The sequence below is a fragment of the Perissodus microlepis genome, chromosome 7 (assembly GCF_051167445.1).
Source record: "Perissodus microlepis isolate ML-2025 ecotype Zambia chromosome 7, ASM5116744v1, whole genome shotgun sequence".
Taxonomy (NCBI): domain Eukaryota; kingdom Metazoa; phylum Chordata; class Actinopteri; order Cichliformes; family Cichlidae; genus Perissodus; species Perissodus microlepis.
Window position 1 is genome coordinate 14,991,594 of NC_140467.1, and position 16,011 is coordinate 15,007,604.

General features: G+C 40.4%; 2 protein-coding genes across 2 annotated transcripts; one reads left to right on the forward strand and one right to left on the reverse strand.

Moving 5' to 3' along the window:
* Window positions 1-41: 41 nt before the first annotated feature.
* LOC146382809 (uncharacterized) lies at window positions 42-6,888 on the reverse strand. Its single transcript, XM_084932521.1, has 21 exons — window positions 6,832-6,888; window positions 6,565-6,659; window positions 6,391-6,499; window positions 6,132-6,257; window positions 5,281-5,406; window positions 4,897-5,001; window positions 4,696-4,803; window positions 4,385-4,602; window positions 4,030-4,279; window positions 3,342-3,441; window positions 3,179-3,218; window positions 3,019-3,076; window positions 2,839-2,912; window positions 2,662-2,746; window positions 2,498-2,573; window positions 2,354-2,421; window positions 2,178-2,276; window positions 1,591-1,695; window positions 1,355-1,516; window positions 703-763; window positions 42-401 (listed from the first exon to the last, which is right to left on the reverse strand). The coding sequence occupies exons 1-21, from the start codon at window positions 6,871-6,873 to the stop codon at window positions 214-216; spliced, it is 2,295 nt and encodes a 764-aa protein (XP_084788647.1). The 5' UTR covers window positions 6,874-6,888; the 3' UTR covers window positions 42-213.
* Window positions 6,889-9,206: 2,318 nt separating this feature from the next.
* Window positions 9,207-15,922, forward strand: edc3 (enhancer of mRNA decapping 3 homolog (S. cerevisiae)). Its single transcript, XM_084933740.1, has 7 exons — window positions 9,207-9,368; window positions 9,599-9,764; window positions 9,851-10,077; window positions 10,167-10,505; window positions 10,591-10,744; window positions 12,109-12,326; window positions 12,445-15,922. The coding sequence occupies exons 2-7, from the start codon at window positions 9,601-9,603 to the stop codon at window positions 12,777-12,779; spliced, it is 1,437 nt and encodes a 478-aa protein (XP_084789866.1). The 5' UTR covers window positions 9,207-9,368; window positions 9,599-9,600; the 3' UTR covers window positions 12,780-15,922.
* Window positions 15,923-16,011: the final 89 nt, after the last annotated feature.

Below are 16,011 nucleotides of genomic sequence, written 5' to 3' on the forward strand. Positions count from 1 at the left end.
GATGAGTCATCTCATGTCATATAAATAAAAAGACACACAGATTTGACTAAAGAATACTGGAGGGATTTTTATCAGCTAAAAATGCTAAAATTATTGTTGTTATGGTTCCGCTTAATGATTTTCTGTAACAACGATACAATAAAATATTTGAATGGAACAATCATTTTCTGTGAAGCAACAGGAATAAAGCTGGTTGGAGTCTTCACAAATACGTCATTTAACCTCTCCCTCCTCTTCATCAGGGCTACAGATGTGTACAAGCTCAGCCAGGAATACTCCATCAGGATAAAGGGGAAGTGTCCTCTTCCACTCTGGGCCATATTCATCTGAACACTGAGAAGACTTATCTGAGAGCTTTTTGGGAGGGCTACGGTCCCAGATTGACCTCTTTGACCTTAAGGCTTGACAAAAAGAAAAGACGGAGAAAATTTAAATTTCCAAACTTCAAATCCAACAAACAGACTAGAAATACAGAATAAAGAACTCAAACATAGAATCAGAAGGTGAATTCATTTAAACTAGAGACTTCTCCACCAATGACCATTTTTGTGCCTGTTTAAAAAAAAAAAAAAACTCTGTGTTCATGGAAATTTGTGGACATGTCCCTGTTTGGGATGAGTACGTCCTAAGACTTGAAACACAACACAGCCATGCAGACACATTTCTACACTACTCATTACACTGATCCTAGCACAGCTTCACCTTGCAGCAGACTGTCATTTTTTGCCTTCAGATTGTTGATTTCTGCAGTCATAGCTGAGATCTGATGAGGAGAGGAACAGTTTCAAACCTCTGACTTCATGTTTCCTCTTGCAGGTGTGCATTGGCCATATTAATGCGCTATTTTATGATTTTAATCCTTTTTCTAAAAAATGTTCAGAAAAGTTGGTCAAAGATCTTCACATGGAAACACACTGTAACTCATTCCTATCCTTTCATGGTTGACTTCACTGTGTTTCTACTGAATGGTTAACTCCTTTGCTTTATATCCGATTATTTACCAAGTACAAGGAGTCATATTTGAGATTATGGCGGAAATGTTTTTTTCCACGTACCATTTAAGCAGCTATGCAGTCAGAATGACAGCCCTGCTCTTTGATTAAAGTAGAAGCTGGGATTAGTGCTCTCTGCACATATGCGTGTATATATGTAATGAAAGTGAGGGCGGTTCAGAATTTCACAGTATAATCTGCGTGTCACGATAATGCCACTAAAGATATTAAGTCGAATCAGTTGCCGATGATATATATCCCTACAATATATATACTGTATATTCTTTTTATTCTTTTAGTTGGATTTTATACATTTTTGAACTTGGTAATGCTCTCTGCAGTTGAACATTAAGTTTAATAACCTGCTGTTTCTGATCAAGGAGGTTTTCATCATGGGTCTCCTCTCCTGCCTCTCCCTCCTCCTCCTCCTCCTCTGCTGGACAGCCGTTAATCTCCTCTTCATCCTCCTCAAACACTGGCATCAAACCCGAGGCTTGTTGCCAGTTTCTCCTGTCCACTGCAGCCTGAGAGAAAGTCACAAACACTTTTTGGCCAGGATCATTGTGTTTTTCAGCTTTAAATGGCTGAGGCTTCTTACCCTAACAAGTTTAACTGTGGGTGTCCAGTCTTGAGGTGAAGAGGCTCCATTGCTGTCACCCTGCTGGGCCTCCTTTCCCTCTCGTTCTTTAAATAAACTCTTTAACTACAGTAATAGAAAATAGCAGTTGCTCAGGCTTGTTGTAACCTACCGCAGGTGTGAAACAAAACTGGCCACACTAGCAACTCCCTGAATGCTGGGACTCACAACAGACTAGTGCTATCAACATGCTAACATGCTAACACTAGTTAGAATGTACAAACTTTGCATAACTTTGTTTAATGTTTTAACCTGCCGGCCATCATTATGTAGCTGAAGCTGCAGGGAATACTGTTGTTGTTTATTAAATTAAGTACTTGACATGTTAAGCATATTAGCTCAAAATTTATTGGGATGTTTCACTGACAACCACAAGTCCAAACTTGTTGCAGGCTTTATCCTGAAATTCTGTGCAAAATCCTAAGGCTCTCCTACCAATTCATATAAATAAGATTGTATTTCAGTGAAAAGTTAATAACTAGACTCATTAACAATGCCACTCTGGAGCCATAGTGCTAACTTGGATCAGGACTAGGATCATACACTACCTGCTCAGTGACCAGTCTCCTTTGCTGCTCTGTGTCTACAATAAGCGGACAGACCGTTTTGCCCCTTTGGCCTTGGACTGAAGGTTTCCCATCTTCAACCTGTGGGCAAGATTTGCCTCATTTGTTACATTTACAAAGACAGGTGGCTTTTAATACATTCCATTTATGGACTTGACCTCATAAAACTGCCTCCGGGTTTGAAGCTTCGAGCTTGGGAGGATTTGGTTCACCTTCCCTGGAATCTCTAAAAACATCAAGAAGTCGTTTCAGAACTCAGCAAGGTAAATCAGTGCATTGAATCCTGGCAGGCTGGCTCATACCTTCTGAGTCACGAATGAAGATGTCTGTTAGAAGGCTTCCCTGATCTTGGCCATCTTCGGGAACCTTTTTCATGAGCTAAGGGGAGGAGATAAGAACATAGCCTTCAGGTTATGAGTGGTTAAATGTGTTGATTTATAATATGATCAGGTTGTAGTGACACTACCTCGAGCTCCAGGGCAGAAATCTTGATTTTAGCCTCATTTTTTTCCATCTCTCTCAGCCTTTCTAGAGTCTTTAAAGCATGTTCTCTAAGACAGTGCACATAGTCATCTGTTACACAGTCATTTTCAGAGTCTACAACAATATGTCACACATAAGTTTAAGAAGGAAGAAAGCCTACTTTTCACTCAGTTCATTCTCTTTGTCTGCAAGTTTTTGCTTCAGTCTTTGAACCTCACTGCTTTGGATGCTGACCTGTACGTAAATTACGAAAGACAACATCATCTTCTCGTCACAGTTCCCCTCACCTTCCATTAAGGTGTCGAAAATGCACATAAGTGAGGCAGGAATATTTTGTTACCTGAAGGGATTTGTTTGGGTGGCTCTCAGAGTCCCATAACAAAGAGGATTCTGATAAGCTGGGAAAAAAAAACAGTTATGATGAAGCTCACAAAATTTCATTTCAAGCACTTTCCTGACATTGTGTTTTGAAAATGGAAATCTCATCAAAATCTACTTACCATGTCTCTGTCCCTTTGTCTGGAATCTGGCCCCCTTCACCTGCAAATACAACGCCCCCTTGTGTCAGAGAATTATTTAATACTGGATAACTGCAAAATACCTGATCTGTATTCTTGTCTGGAATATTTTCACTTGACACAGATTACTCAGAAGTGAGCTCACCTTTACCTTTGTCCTTATCTCTGTGAAGACGTGCCTGGCTCCTGCTCCTTTCCAGCTCCAGCTTTTCAAGCTCATCCCTGAGCAGCGAGTCACATCCTCCCTGAATGTTACAGGTGTTCAGTTATATCATCTACAGCTACAGGTTTCTATTCAGAGGCACACTGCCCTCTTTATGCTGCTTCGGATTTAGATCTTTTTTCTCTAACTGGAAAAATATTATCAAAATGTTTGATGTTTGTTATACATGGCAGTTCCTTTTTTAGCCTCAGCAGTATTTTATTTTAAACACTTGGATAAATGCACTTATTAAAAATGATCTCCCTTCACAAAAATAGTGTGAAGTATAAGTAAACAAAATCATTTTGTTTACTTATACTTCACTTGGATCTTCCACTGCACAGAATTAAGTGTGTTCTGACATCAGAAGGCGGTGTTTACATTCATCTGCCCAAGAGGAAAACTTTCTTTGCACTTATTCCAGACATGTGTGATTGTGAGACATGACATGTTAGCCTAGAAGTTAGTCATGGTCCAGGAACTTATCCAAGTACCTATGGAAAATATCAAGGTCTCATACACTGGGAAAAGACTTTAGTACAGTAGTAGTGTCTGAAAATGATTATTTGGGAGAAGCAGTATATGAGATATACTTGATGTCTTTAAGAGCATGGCAAAAGAATGTTCTTACTTTATTTCTTGAGTTCTTCTTTAACTCCTCTAACTCCTCTTGTGTAGACTGCAGGGTCAAAGCCACCTTTTGCCATTTCTCTGTCCAATGTGAGGCCACAGCCTTCAGTTCCTCGATGGTCTGGACCTTTACCACATCTTGTTTGCGATACTCTTCCTCCCGCTTCTCCTTCTCAAACACCTCACCCTCCAAACGCAGACACTGATTCCTCAGTTTCTGGTTTTCTAATTCCAAAACTTCCACAGATTCCCTGAAGAAATAGTTTATGTAAAGAGAATTGTACTGCACTGCATAGTCAATAACGAATAAAGAAGCATCTTCTCATATTAAATAATATGTCTGAGCTCCATCTCACCTGTGCTCACAGCACTTTTCCTGTATTTCTTCAAGTCTGCCTTTAATTTCACTCTGCAGTTCCTCTTTTTCTCTGATCAGCTGAGAGCACCGCACCTCCAGATCGGTGACCTGTTTGGTGTTTATGATTTTCTCCTCTGTCAGCTCCTGTAGCTCATGGTGTGATATCTCCAGCCTCTTCTTGATCATTTCAAGCTCTCCTCTTATTTTTTCATTTTCCTGGTGCAATTACAGGAAGGCAATACTTCAATTAAGAACCCTCCTCCCAACTAAAACTTATTAAAAGAATAGCTCCTCAAAAGCTTTTACAACCTCTCTGAGAGCCTTTGAGTCTTCTTTCACCACAACATCTTTCTGCTGCTGTTTGTTGTGAGTCTGCATCTCCAGGACTTGAACCCTGTGGAGAAGATTTGTCTTCTCCTGTAACGCACCCGAAAACTAAGTTGTAGTTATAAATCACAGTGCTTTGATCTATGCTGTGGATTACACTCACATCACAGTTAAAAACAATACCTGTATCAGGTGATCTTTGTCACACAGAGCCTCAGTCAGTTTGGACTTTATTTCTTTTATATTGTCCTCCAACTTCAACACTTGAGTTGATAAGATGGCCTTTTCCTGAACAAAATTAGGAAGATAATGTTTTAAATTAATTTTGATCATGTGTGTTGTAAAAACTGGACTTATGGGACTTTGATTGCGCATTGAAGGAAGTTTAAAAAAAACAACAATTTGGTAACATCATGAAACATTTGTCATTTAAAATGGATCACATCTCTTTTCTCCGGAGCACAATCTATACAATATTAACTGGTTAAAAAAAATTTGTTTATTGTCAGTTTTATCAGGCTTATCGGTGTGGATGTGCAATGAAATACTGAATTCTGGCAAACTGACCAGACATGCTTGGCTGATCTTGTTGTTGGCTTCGCTCAGCTCTTTCTGCAGTTCAGAATGATCCTGTGCAGTGTGGCCGAGCTTCTTGTCCGTCTCCTCTATTTGACTCAACAGCGTCCTCTGCATCTGGGTGTGCACAGAAACAGAGCGCACACTGAAGAGATGAAAATAGCAACACCACTGATGCATGACACACGACACACTTTGATGTCACTTATACAAAACTATCTGCGATAACACGAACCCATCAACCGCTGATGATTCTTAGGGAAGGTATTTTCACACAAAACACTCATCTAAATATGACGGTGCACACAAAGAACCTCCTTTACAGAACTCCCCATCAGTAGCGACCTCCTCCGACAGGACAGTGTGAGCGCCACACCACAAAAACAAGTCAGAACAAGTTCATGTTCACTTGATGTAACAGAAAAGGGCCCAATGCACACAGTGTGGCCAGACAAGCAAACTTTTTCTGATTGTGCAGCTTTCCAGATACCTTGTTGCAGTGCAGCACAGCTCACTCTGTTCCGGCATCCTGCTCAATTAGGGGAGGCAGAATTTTGGTCAGCCTCCCCTGATACCACACCCTGAACCCATTGCTCCAACCACACCCTGCCTGGCTTCCAATCTTCCCCAGTACCCACTGAAACAAGCCCATCCAACAGAGGATGAACCCCACAATCCACAAGACCCAAAGGATCCCTTGCCAATTTCTTGGAATCAAACCCCAAGAAAACCCCCCCAAAGTTCCACACAGTCAGATATCATTTGGTGAAACAAAACAGAGCAATACAATATATGGCATTTGATTGTAGCATTGTGTTAAATTGTAATATTTTTAAATTCACCTCAATAGATGCTCGAAGCTGTTGGAGTGCCTTGTTACGCTCTTCTTCTAGTGTCTTTGCCTTAGTCTCAGCCTCTTTCAGAGCCACTCTCAACTCCAGCATCTCTGTGTCAACTTTCTGCTTCTCCTGGATTAAAACCATTTGTTAGAAAAAGTGTCATTTAGCAAAGGGGAACAAGGAGTCACACCTTGTTTAGCGTGAATCTTTTATAATAATCCAATGGCTTAAACATTTGTCTGTTAAAGCCTTCTTGACTCACTGGTAATGTTCTGTTGAGCGAGCACGGAGCTCTCTCAGTTGATTGATCGATGCTTCCTCTGTCCAGAGCAGACCTCATTTGTAACAAATCCTTTTCCAGATTTAAGACCCTTGTAAGCAAATATCATGTGAGAATTTTTTCTTAAATTCTTAAATATTTTTTTCCAGGACTTACTTTTCACAGAGTTCTCTGCACTGTCTGCTTTTTTCATTTTCAGCTGATACAGCAGCCTTCTTCTCATCCTCGAGGCCCTTCATCATTTGTGGTAGCTGCTATGGGACACATTATTACATGGTGAGAGGATGCTGTGTGCAAGACAAACCAAATACTTATCCAGAGTAGCAATCAATCCAAAACAGCTAAGGAGAATGAAAAATTCAACACACTCAAAACAAATAAGGCATATTATGTATTTGGTCTTAGACATTTCAATCAACTTGCCCTGCCAGGCAGCTGTGCAATAGCTGCGTTGTAGCTCAGCATGTCTCTGGTCTTCAGCCAGTCCAGTTGAGACTCAAGTCGCTCGTGAGCTTCCTGCAGCCAGTGCACTACTTCTGTTTGTCTGAAGCTACTTCCATCCCGGGCAGCCCTTAACTCAGCCCCTAATGATCGTGTGGGACTCTCAGGCCCCAGATGGGACAATGATTGCCACCTCCTTAGACCTGGGTCATTTTGCCTGGAGCCACCAGCACTGCTCGATGTTCAGAAACACATAAATTAGCCATATACCAACCTCACTGAAAACTCATGTCTCTATATAATATTCCCCAACCTTGTGCTGACTTTGGACAGAAAGCCTGATCCTGATACAGATGCCATACCACACCATGCTGATGTCTAAAAAGAGGGGGGGGGGGGGGGGGGAAGCATTTTCTTTTAAATAATTACCTTCTGATTATTCAAGTTCAGAAATATAAAATGATATCTTGATCTTGCCTGGCCTGTAAAGCGAGATTTGGTGTCCCACATATCCAGGTCTGCGGGAGAAAATGGACTTGAACCCCTAAACATCCTGTAGCGTCTTCCTATCCAAGTTAATGCTCCTCTCTGTTTGGGAGATGTTACACTCCACACATCTGCCCACGTGTCAAAGACAGATTTTCACACAAAGATGACAGCTTAACGTGTTGTGGCTATTCATAGATCATGTGTCTTGATATTTGAATTGCTTACTTCATGATAGTCATCTGGTTTTAACACTTTGGGGTTGTTACAGCGTGTTTATGAAAGTTAGATAATTCAGTGGTCGTTGTTCTTCATGTGTTTTTCACACCAGTCTCCATATCTAAATGCATGTATGCCATGTCATCAACTGTATCATGAGAGATAAGAACAGATGTGCATGGTGAAATTTAAACTGACTTCTGCAGATGCACTAAATGACACTTTCTCTTACTTTGATGCAGAAACCCTCTCCTGTGCACTAAGGATGCTCATCTCATCTCATGTAGTATCACGCAGCTTTGATAACACCTTTTTCAGCATACAGCCTTTTAGCGCGTGTATCCATGACAGCCTCTGCACACAGGACTCTGTTGGGTGAGTGTATCACGGATAACACTCCTGGGATAGCCTCTGCATGAGCTCACTTTGCCTGCTGACTTACTTGTTTGTTGACACGAGTTGTCAGGAGCATCTCCCAAACGACCAGCTTTTCCTTGATTAATTATGCGTAACAGTAAATGATTGACTGTGATCGCTCTAAGCACAAAAAGAGAAAACAATGCTTGATATGATTGTTTTTTTTCTTTCTTTCTGTATTTAAACTTCAGGGAGCAGCATGATGGATAATCTTTGGGCAGTTCTATAAATCAGTGTGAAATATTGCACACAAGTGGCAAAATCCAAATTTGTTTCTCTGCGTTAGCAAGTCAGACCATTATTCAGAAGCACTGCTCTGTTAATGAAAATTTTTCCACCAGCAACAAATATTTAATGACTCAATATTCTACTAACCAAATCTATTTGAATTAGCGGTTTGCCATTTGCAAGTAGGTACTAGAACCCATGCTGAGATGGGATCACACCATTTCTGACTCATGAGAAGTCAGACGTCATGACATCTGTATTTTGTACAAAGAAGTACTCGGTACATGTTTGTTTAAAATTATGACCTTCATTTTCTCAGCTACACATTTTTAAAATTGCAGTTCTTCCATCAATACCACAACAATTATGGGAACAAAATACACAAATGGATAAAAATGTATATACGTCTTTGTTTGCTTGTTTTAAAATATTTGTTTCAACTGAAAATCTAGAAGTGAGGTTATACTGAGGTTTACGTGGAAGCTTTGTTTCTGCCAATAAGAAAAAAAAAAGTCAAATGTCGACTTATTTGTTACAATTGTGTATCTCAAATTTTTGACTTCTCTTGAAGTCATTTCTGAGAAAGTCTGAATTTTTAGATACCATAGTCGAAATTTCAAGTTTAGTATCTTAGTCAATGAGACTAAACTGAAATTTGGACGTATAGAAGACATTTTTCTATTTTTTTCAGTGCCTGAAACAAGTTTCCATAATATCCATAAGATGTAGCCACTAAAGGAAATTTGTTTTTGCCATCTGTAAGTCAAAACTACGCTGTTACGTATCGCTATAGTTATATGAAATAACTGGAAATTTCGAGATACTAAGTATGTCAACATTTTGCGATAATAACCAGAGATTTTGAGATAATGAGTTGAAATTTCGACTTAGCTCTGCCTGACTTTTTGTGTGTGTGTGGGGGGGGGACAAAAACAAGCTTCACCACAGATTTCCAGCTGTCTGGTAAAAAATTGTTAAGCTTCGCCTCTTATTTCGAAAAGGTACTCCTTCCGGAAACAGGAAGCGGTATAAACCGTGAAAGCTTGCTCCATTCAAAAAGCTAAGAAGCTAATAGTTGAAGAAGAAACTGTTTTCTTATGAGCACTTAATATTGCAGTTTATTGAGTTGTATTGTTCAGGGGGCTCTTCATCACCGTAACTCCAAAAAGGTAAACAATTATCTTTTTTCAAGGCGATATTACCTTCATATAAACTTAGCTAAGGTTGATAGCAGGCCGTGGCTAAGCTAGTCACGACTCTCTAGTAAAACCGAACGACTAGTATTTCTGATGTCCTGGTCACAAAGTTAGCTACCAGGATGATTCCTGTCTCTAGAAATCTTCTCTGACAAGTAATGCTACATAATTAATATTTTCTTTCTTAATAACACGTGCTGCAGAAATGGCCGCGGATTGGTTGGGCAGTTTGGTGTCAATTAACTGTGGACCAACGCTGGGAGTCTACCAGGGAGAAGTATCATCTGTGGACCAGTCCAGCCAAACCATCTCCTTAAGACAGCCTTTCCACAATGGAGTCAAGTGTCCCGTGCCAGAGGTCACATTCAGGTAAGTCTATGCTACTAAATGTTAGCTCATTGTCAACTTTTTAGCTCATCGGTTTTGTCATTCTGACTCTTTTTTTTTTTTTTCAGTGCCATTGACATAAAAGACCTAAAGATTTTAGATTTTAGAAATGATAATAGTTGGACTACCTCTGCTGCACCTGCAAAGGTAACCAGCGCACCGGTTGCAGTCCCAAAGGGTGACCCTAGATCTGTGGAGAAACTGAACTCTCCACAGCACTGCTCTAAAAGTTATGGAGAGCGTCATCTGGACATACCTGGCCAGCCTAAAGGATTCCGTCGAAGACATAACTCCTGTAAGTGCAATGCTGTTAAATTCACTAAAAATGAATTTAAATATTCATCTGTGGCAAAGTGGTTAACTATATATTGATCATCCCCTCAGGGTCAGCCAGTAATCGAGGGGTAAATCAAGTGACGCCGAAGAAGAATGGGGTGAAGAATGGCCAGATGAAGCAGAGAGATGATGAGTGTTTTGGCGACGGCGTGGATGATTTCCTGGACACAGACTTTGATTTTGAAGGAAACCTGGCTCTTTTTGACAAAGCAGCAGTTTTCTCAGAGATTGACATATCGGAGCGTCGTAATGGTGCGAGGTCACGCGGCACACCTCAGGAGCAGACTCCTACTCGGTACCGGCATGATGAGAACATCCTGGAGGCCAAACCTGTTGTGTACAGACAGATTACTGTACCGCAGCCTGGGGCCAAAGAATACTGCACCGGCAAGTGTTTTACATTGGAATGAATGAAGTGGAGATGCAGGTAAATCAATTTAAGCCTTATTGATGTTTGCTTTACTTTCCACAGACTCTGGACTTGTTGTACCGAGTATAACCTACGAACTGCACAAGCGTCTGTTGTCTGTTGCTGAGCGCCATGGTCTGTCACTGGAGAGGAGACTGGAAATGACTGGAGTGTGTGCCAGTCAGATGGCACTTACATTACTAGGGGGGCCAAACAGGTAAGCAATTATCTAAAATGTGCCTCTGTTGAACTGGCAACATTTAGGAAATGATACTAATATATGGGGATTCTAAATATCACATTATAGTTAAAATGGGTTTCAGTTTCACTTTGTTCTTTTTAAATATACTTTAAGAAGTTTTTAGTGCAGTGAAAACAGCTATAAAAACCACAAAATGAATGCCGTATTTCCCGGACTACAAAGCGCACCTGAATATTAGCCGCACAAGCTAAAATCAGGGGAAAATCCTGTTTTGTACATACATTAGCCGCACCTGACTAAAAGCCGCAGGTGTTTCAATGTTGACTTATCATATGTAAGAGAATATGCACAAAGGGAATTGTCAGGAAAGAGATGGCTGTTTGGAGACACATCACTTTTATTAATATTTTGAAAAACAAGTTATGGGTACATATTTGCATAACTTTTTAGGTATATGTACAAGTAGTGGTAATTACAAGTATGAAACATGTACTGTGCTTCATAAATGAGTAACAAATGTAGTACATAACAATAACCTACAGCACACCAGAAAAATAGATTCGGACTACCTTTTAGGCTCAGGTGCAGTGACACGGCTTTAACAAGAAGAAAAGTGTCGGATAACGAACAGGCTCAGGATGGCTTCGTCATCCACTCTCAGCTTCTTTCCTTCGTTGTCACTTTCAAAACCAAAGAAATCCTCGTTGTCAGTGTCAGAGTCGAACACCCTCAGAAGGGCCGTGGCGGTGTCCTCCTCTCCATCATGCAGCAGTCCAGCCCTTGAAATCCGTTGGTGATCATGGATGTTTTCACACTTTTCCACACTGTCAGATTCCACCGGTGGAGTTGAGCATAACTTGCTTTTCGCAAGTTTATCGCCGCTCATCATCCACGCCTCCTGCTGAACGCGTAGCGCTACTTTGAAGTTTGTTTTTCGCGCTACTTGTACGGCACTATGTTGCCTGGCGGATGGACATGTGACCAACATACCACTCTTGAACCCGATACTGTGTGTCTGATCACATGCCCTTCCGCCAGGCAACGTAGTGCCGTACAACAGTGGAACAAATAAAACAAATCGTCTTACGATATGACAAAAATCATGGACAATCCATAGAAAAGCCGCACCTGACTAAAAGCCGCAGGGTTCAAAGCTTGTGCAAAAAAATACAAAATGCAATACTATTCCCTGGAAAGTAAATACTCCCCAGAGAGTGAGCTGCTTTGGTGGAGGTTTGTGCTCTCAGAGTACTTATTTTTTTCTAAGTTTCTCTCTTGTTTCTATTTATTTCATATTTGTCGCATCAACACTAATTAACCTAGTCATTTTGTTCTTCTAAAGTACTAAATAAAACCTTTGCTATTCCTGCTTCTTCCAGATTCACCCCGAAGAATTTGCACCAGCATCCCACGGTGGCACTGCTGTGTGGCCCTCATGTTCAGGGAGCTCAGGGCATCAGCTGCGGTCGGCACCTGGCCAATCACGAAGTGGAGGTCGTCCTGTTTCTGCCAAACTTTGTCAAAATGCATGACGCCGTGACCAGCGAGGTCACCCTCTTCAACAAAACTGGTGGCAAACAGGTGTCCAGTATCAAAGGTAGGTTTGTTTTGTGGCTTTATTGATCTCTCCCCCTCCAAATACTGTTGGCTTCATTAAAAACAAAAGCGTTGCTAAATACCTTGACATTCTTATTTTTTTCTCTGTGGTTCCACAGACCTCCCTGACACCCCTGTGGATCTAATCATTAACTGTCTGGACTGTCATGAGAACACATTCCTGATGGATCAGCCTTGGTACTGGGCAGCTGCAGACTGGGCGAATCAGAACAGAGCACCAGTGCTAAGCTTAGATCCCCCTGCTGGCGGCCAGGGGCAGGCAGTTGAAGCCAAATGGTCCCTCTCACTTTGCCTTCCACTCCCCTTAGCTGAAGGGGCTGGCAGGGTCTACCTGTGTGACATAGGAATTCCTCGCCAGGTGTTCCAGGAAGTGGGAATCAAATACCATTCTCCCTTTGGCTGCAAATTTGTCATCCCCTTGCACTCGGCATAACGGGTCAGATGGTCGACATCTCACGTCATGTTGACAGATTAAATCTTTTACCTTCCATGACTGTTTGGGTTTTGGCGCCTTATATTCCAGAGTTAGATCTGTTTTTCCAGTTTATCTGTGAAATTTCTGAACTCGGTGTGTGCAAACAGATCTTTTTCCTCATACTGAAGGACCAGTGGTGATGCATCTTACAGTAGCGTAGTAGGATTAAGTGCATATAGATAGAGATAGGGGAAAAATGTAAGCATTTCTGAAAATACAGACTTTTGGAGGGTATAGCAAGCAGTTTAATAAGATTGCTAATAAGTCTTGTTAATTCATAATGATAACCAAAGTGTCAAAGAATGCAACATTAGAGCCGTTTCAAAGAGGGAATACAGGAGAACAGTGCTGGTTTCTTCAACTTTTTATGTTCAAATTTCTCTTGCTGTCAGTTCAAACATAAATATGGTGTCATGCACGCCATATCTGCAATATGTGCACAGCACTTGTGGCAAAGATCATTGTCAGCGTTGTGTCAAACAAAGTCTAACCACATTTAGTTCTTTGTGCTGTAGTCACGAAGAACACAGCATCTGGTTGTCTTTGTGTAGGTGCTGCAGAGAAGAGTGTCTGCTTTAGCCCTCACACATACTCAGAGCTCCTGGTTCTGGATTGTGAAAATCTAAAAGTGTACTATAGGCTTCATCTTATTGTACAATACATACAGTGTCAGTGGCATAAAATGTTACGTCATGTTTTTGCTGTTTAGGGCTATCTTTTGTGAGCTCTCAAAAGGCATGAGACGTGCAGTCATAATCCTCTTCACACTTGTCTGTTATAATGACTGCATACATTCAGACTTGCGCCATGTTGAAAGTATGATATGTAAATGTTAGTCTGTTTTAGATTGCTGCAGGGACTTTTATGAGTGTGTGACTGTGTGCTTGTTCAGACATGAAGTTGACACATTAAGATGCTGACAGCTTAATGACTGTAAGGGACTTTAATGTTCAGATTTAAAGTGAGTAGGACAATCACTGATTTAAAACAGGAAAGTTCTGAAAGTCATGGCAATCTACCTTTCTTTCAAAGCACTCCAGTGATTAGACGCAGATCCATCTCGGTTTACACGCATGAACAGTTTTCACACGTATTGGGATCTGACGGCTTACAGTTAAGCTTACGCTGGTCTTTCCATTGCTGCCTGCAGTACTTTGCCACATTCTGTCACTGTTATGTAATGCTTTGGTGGGAATTAAGCTTGTAATATTTGTCCTAAATATAACAATGTGTTCAAATACAAGAGCAGCAGATTACAACAGCTTTTTTGTCTCTTCTGCAAATTATATCGTGATTATAAGGGCTCTAGAAACAAGACATGGCATGTAAAATAGATGCAGTCGTACCTTTTTCATGATAATTTAAGGGGAAATAAGTTTATTAAACTTTGGTACAGTTATGGGATGAAGGGCTTTACTGTTGTTTGAAAGGCCCAAAGTTCTATTTGTACAACTCATGCAAAATCTTTATTGCCTCATCGAATGCCAACTAGAGTTTAGATTTGTTAAATATATTTTTCATACAGCATCTGTTGTCTTTCAGCCATTACTGTATTATGGAGAAAATATTCTGCAGACTGCAAACTAAGTACTGATACCATATTCTCTCACAGTGAACATTCAAGTCTGCTAATTCTTGGCGATGTTGGGTTGCTGTTGCCTGTTTAGCTTGGTAGTACAGATTGGATTCAAAAGCCAACTTTGCTTTACACAATCAAAACTGGTGCAGACTTGATGAGGTCAAAGCGATTGCACAACTTGGGCAAGTTTTTGCAGTATTACATGTTTCATATGCAGAAGTTAATACAAGTCTGTCAAAGCGGAGCCTGAAGTGACACAAATATAAGTGACACTTTGGCTAAAAATAAGTCCAACCAAACAGGTTGGAGTGATATGTTTTTTTTTTTTTACCAAATGTTACTTTCTGTGTGGTGGGATTCAAATGTATTTCAATTCATTTGTGCTGATGCAGCGTCCTGCACTTGAATACTTTCTAGGAACCAATAAAATTGGCTTAAAAAAGAAAAAAGAACTCCAGGATTGGGCAATCGTGGAAATCACAAAATATTCTTGATTCTTGTGTTTGCGCTTTTATTTCAGGACATTAAGCTGATATTTAACAATACACTAAATCACAAACTGTGAAGTTCACGTGCAGCTGCTTTTTTTTCCCCCCTTTGATGCCTTGATGGAGGCATGTCTACTCAGATCTTTCAAGCAATGAATGTAACCATTTGCTGCTTGTGAAATACCACATTGATTTGAAATGTGTCCAGAAGTGTATTATGTTGAGGTTACCAATCTGTGTCGGATCTGCATAGCTGTTCTCTAACATGCCCTTATTTGGAGTTGTATTGTGTATTCTTTGAAATTGGTGTAAGAAAGGCTAAATTTAAGCAGTCCACACCATCTGAGGATTTTTTTTTTCAAAGTCATTGTAATTGTTTCTTTTGTGTAAATTAATCTGCACAGACTTCATGTACCGATTGGCCGAAAGTTACTTTCATACTTAAGGATTTTGTCCTTTCGCTAACATTCCTCTGACTGCATGTGTTATGTCACATCTGTTGAGACAAGTCTGGCTTGGAAACGTCATCAGCCAGCGTTGCTGAATGTGAATAAAATGATTTTAGTTCGTCTTTGGCCACTAGGGGGCAGTAAATAAACATTTTATTGTGGTTCCCTTTTGTTCTGCTGTAATGACAACTTTGTGTACTTAACACTATTTTCTCATCAACGGTAACAAAGAAAGGATTGTATATCAATAAAATGTGAACAGTCGAAGAACTTGGATCAGTCTGACTTTTTACAGGAAATATGTTTGTGCAAGTCTTTTTCTTCTTTTTTTTCTTTTTTTGCAGCAGATGGGGATTCCCTCCTCCCCCTGCACCCCCATTTTTCTTTTCTTTTTAATCATTTATATGTCTTAATATGCATGTCTGCTCTTAACATTTAACTCGAGAAATATATAGACACGTAACTTTACAACACAGGATTTGGGTTTTTTTTTGTGAGTTCCCTTTGAAGCCTCATGTGCAAAGTGCTGCTCAGTCTTAATATGTCACATCTGCAGGTTGAACCAATTAAATGAAAACAACTGCACCCACGCTGTCCCTGTATCTTTGTTTTTTGTTATTATTGCCTCATCGATGATCAAATTCCTTCACCGAATTGACTGAGACATATCCTGT

Coding starts and splice junctions, on each gene's coding strand:
- LOC146382809 (XM_084932521.1), bottom strand. CDS start 6,873: ATGCTGAGCTACAACGCAGCTATTGCACAGCTGCCTGGCAGG. Junction 4,603..4,695: donor ACTCAAAGGCTCTCAGAGAG/GTTGTAAAAGCT, acceptor TAATTGCACCAG/GAAAATGAAAAAATAAGAGG. Junction 2,277..2,353: donor CCCGGAGGCAGTTTTATGAG/GTCAAGTCCATA, acceptor TCTTGCCCACAG/GTTGAAGATGGGAAACCTTC.
- edc3 (XM_084933740.1), top strand. CDS start 9,601: ATGGCCGCGGATTGGTTGGGCAGTTTGGTGTCAATTAACTGTGGACCA. Junction 9,765..9,850: donor GTGCCAGAGGTCACATTCAG/GTAAGTCTATGC, acceptor TTTTTTTTTCAG/TGCCATTGACATAAAAGACC. Junction 10,506..10,590: donor GGCCAAAGAATACTGCACCG/GCAAGTGTTTTA, acceptor TACTTTCCACAG/ACTCTGGACTTGTTGTACCG.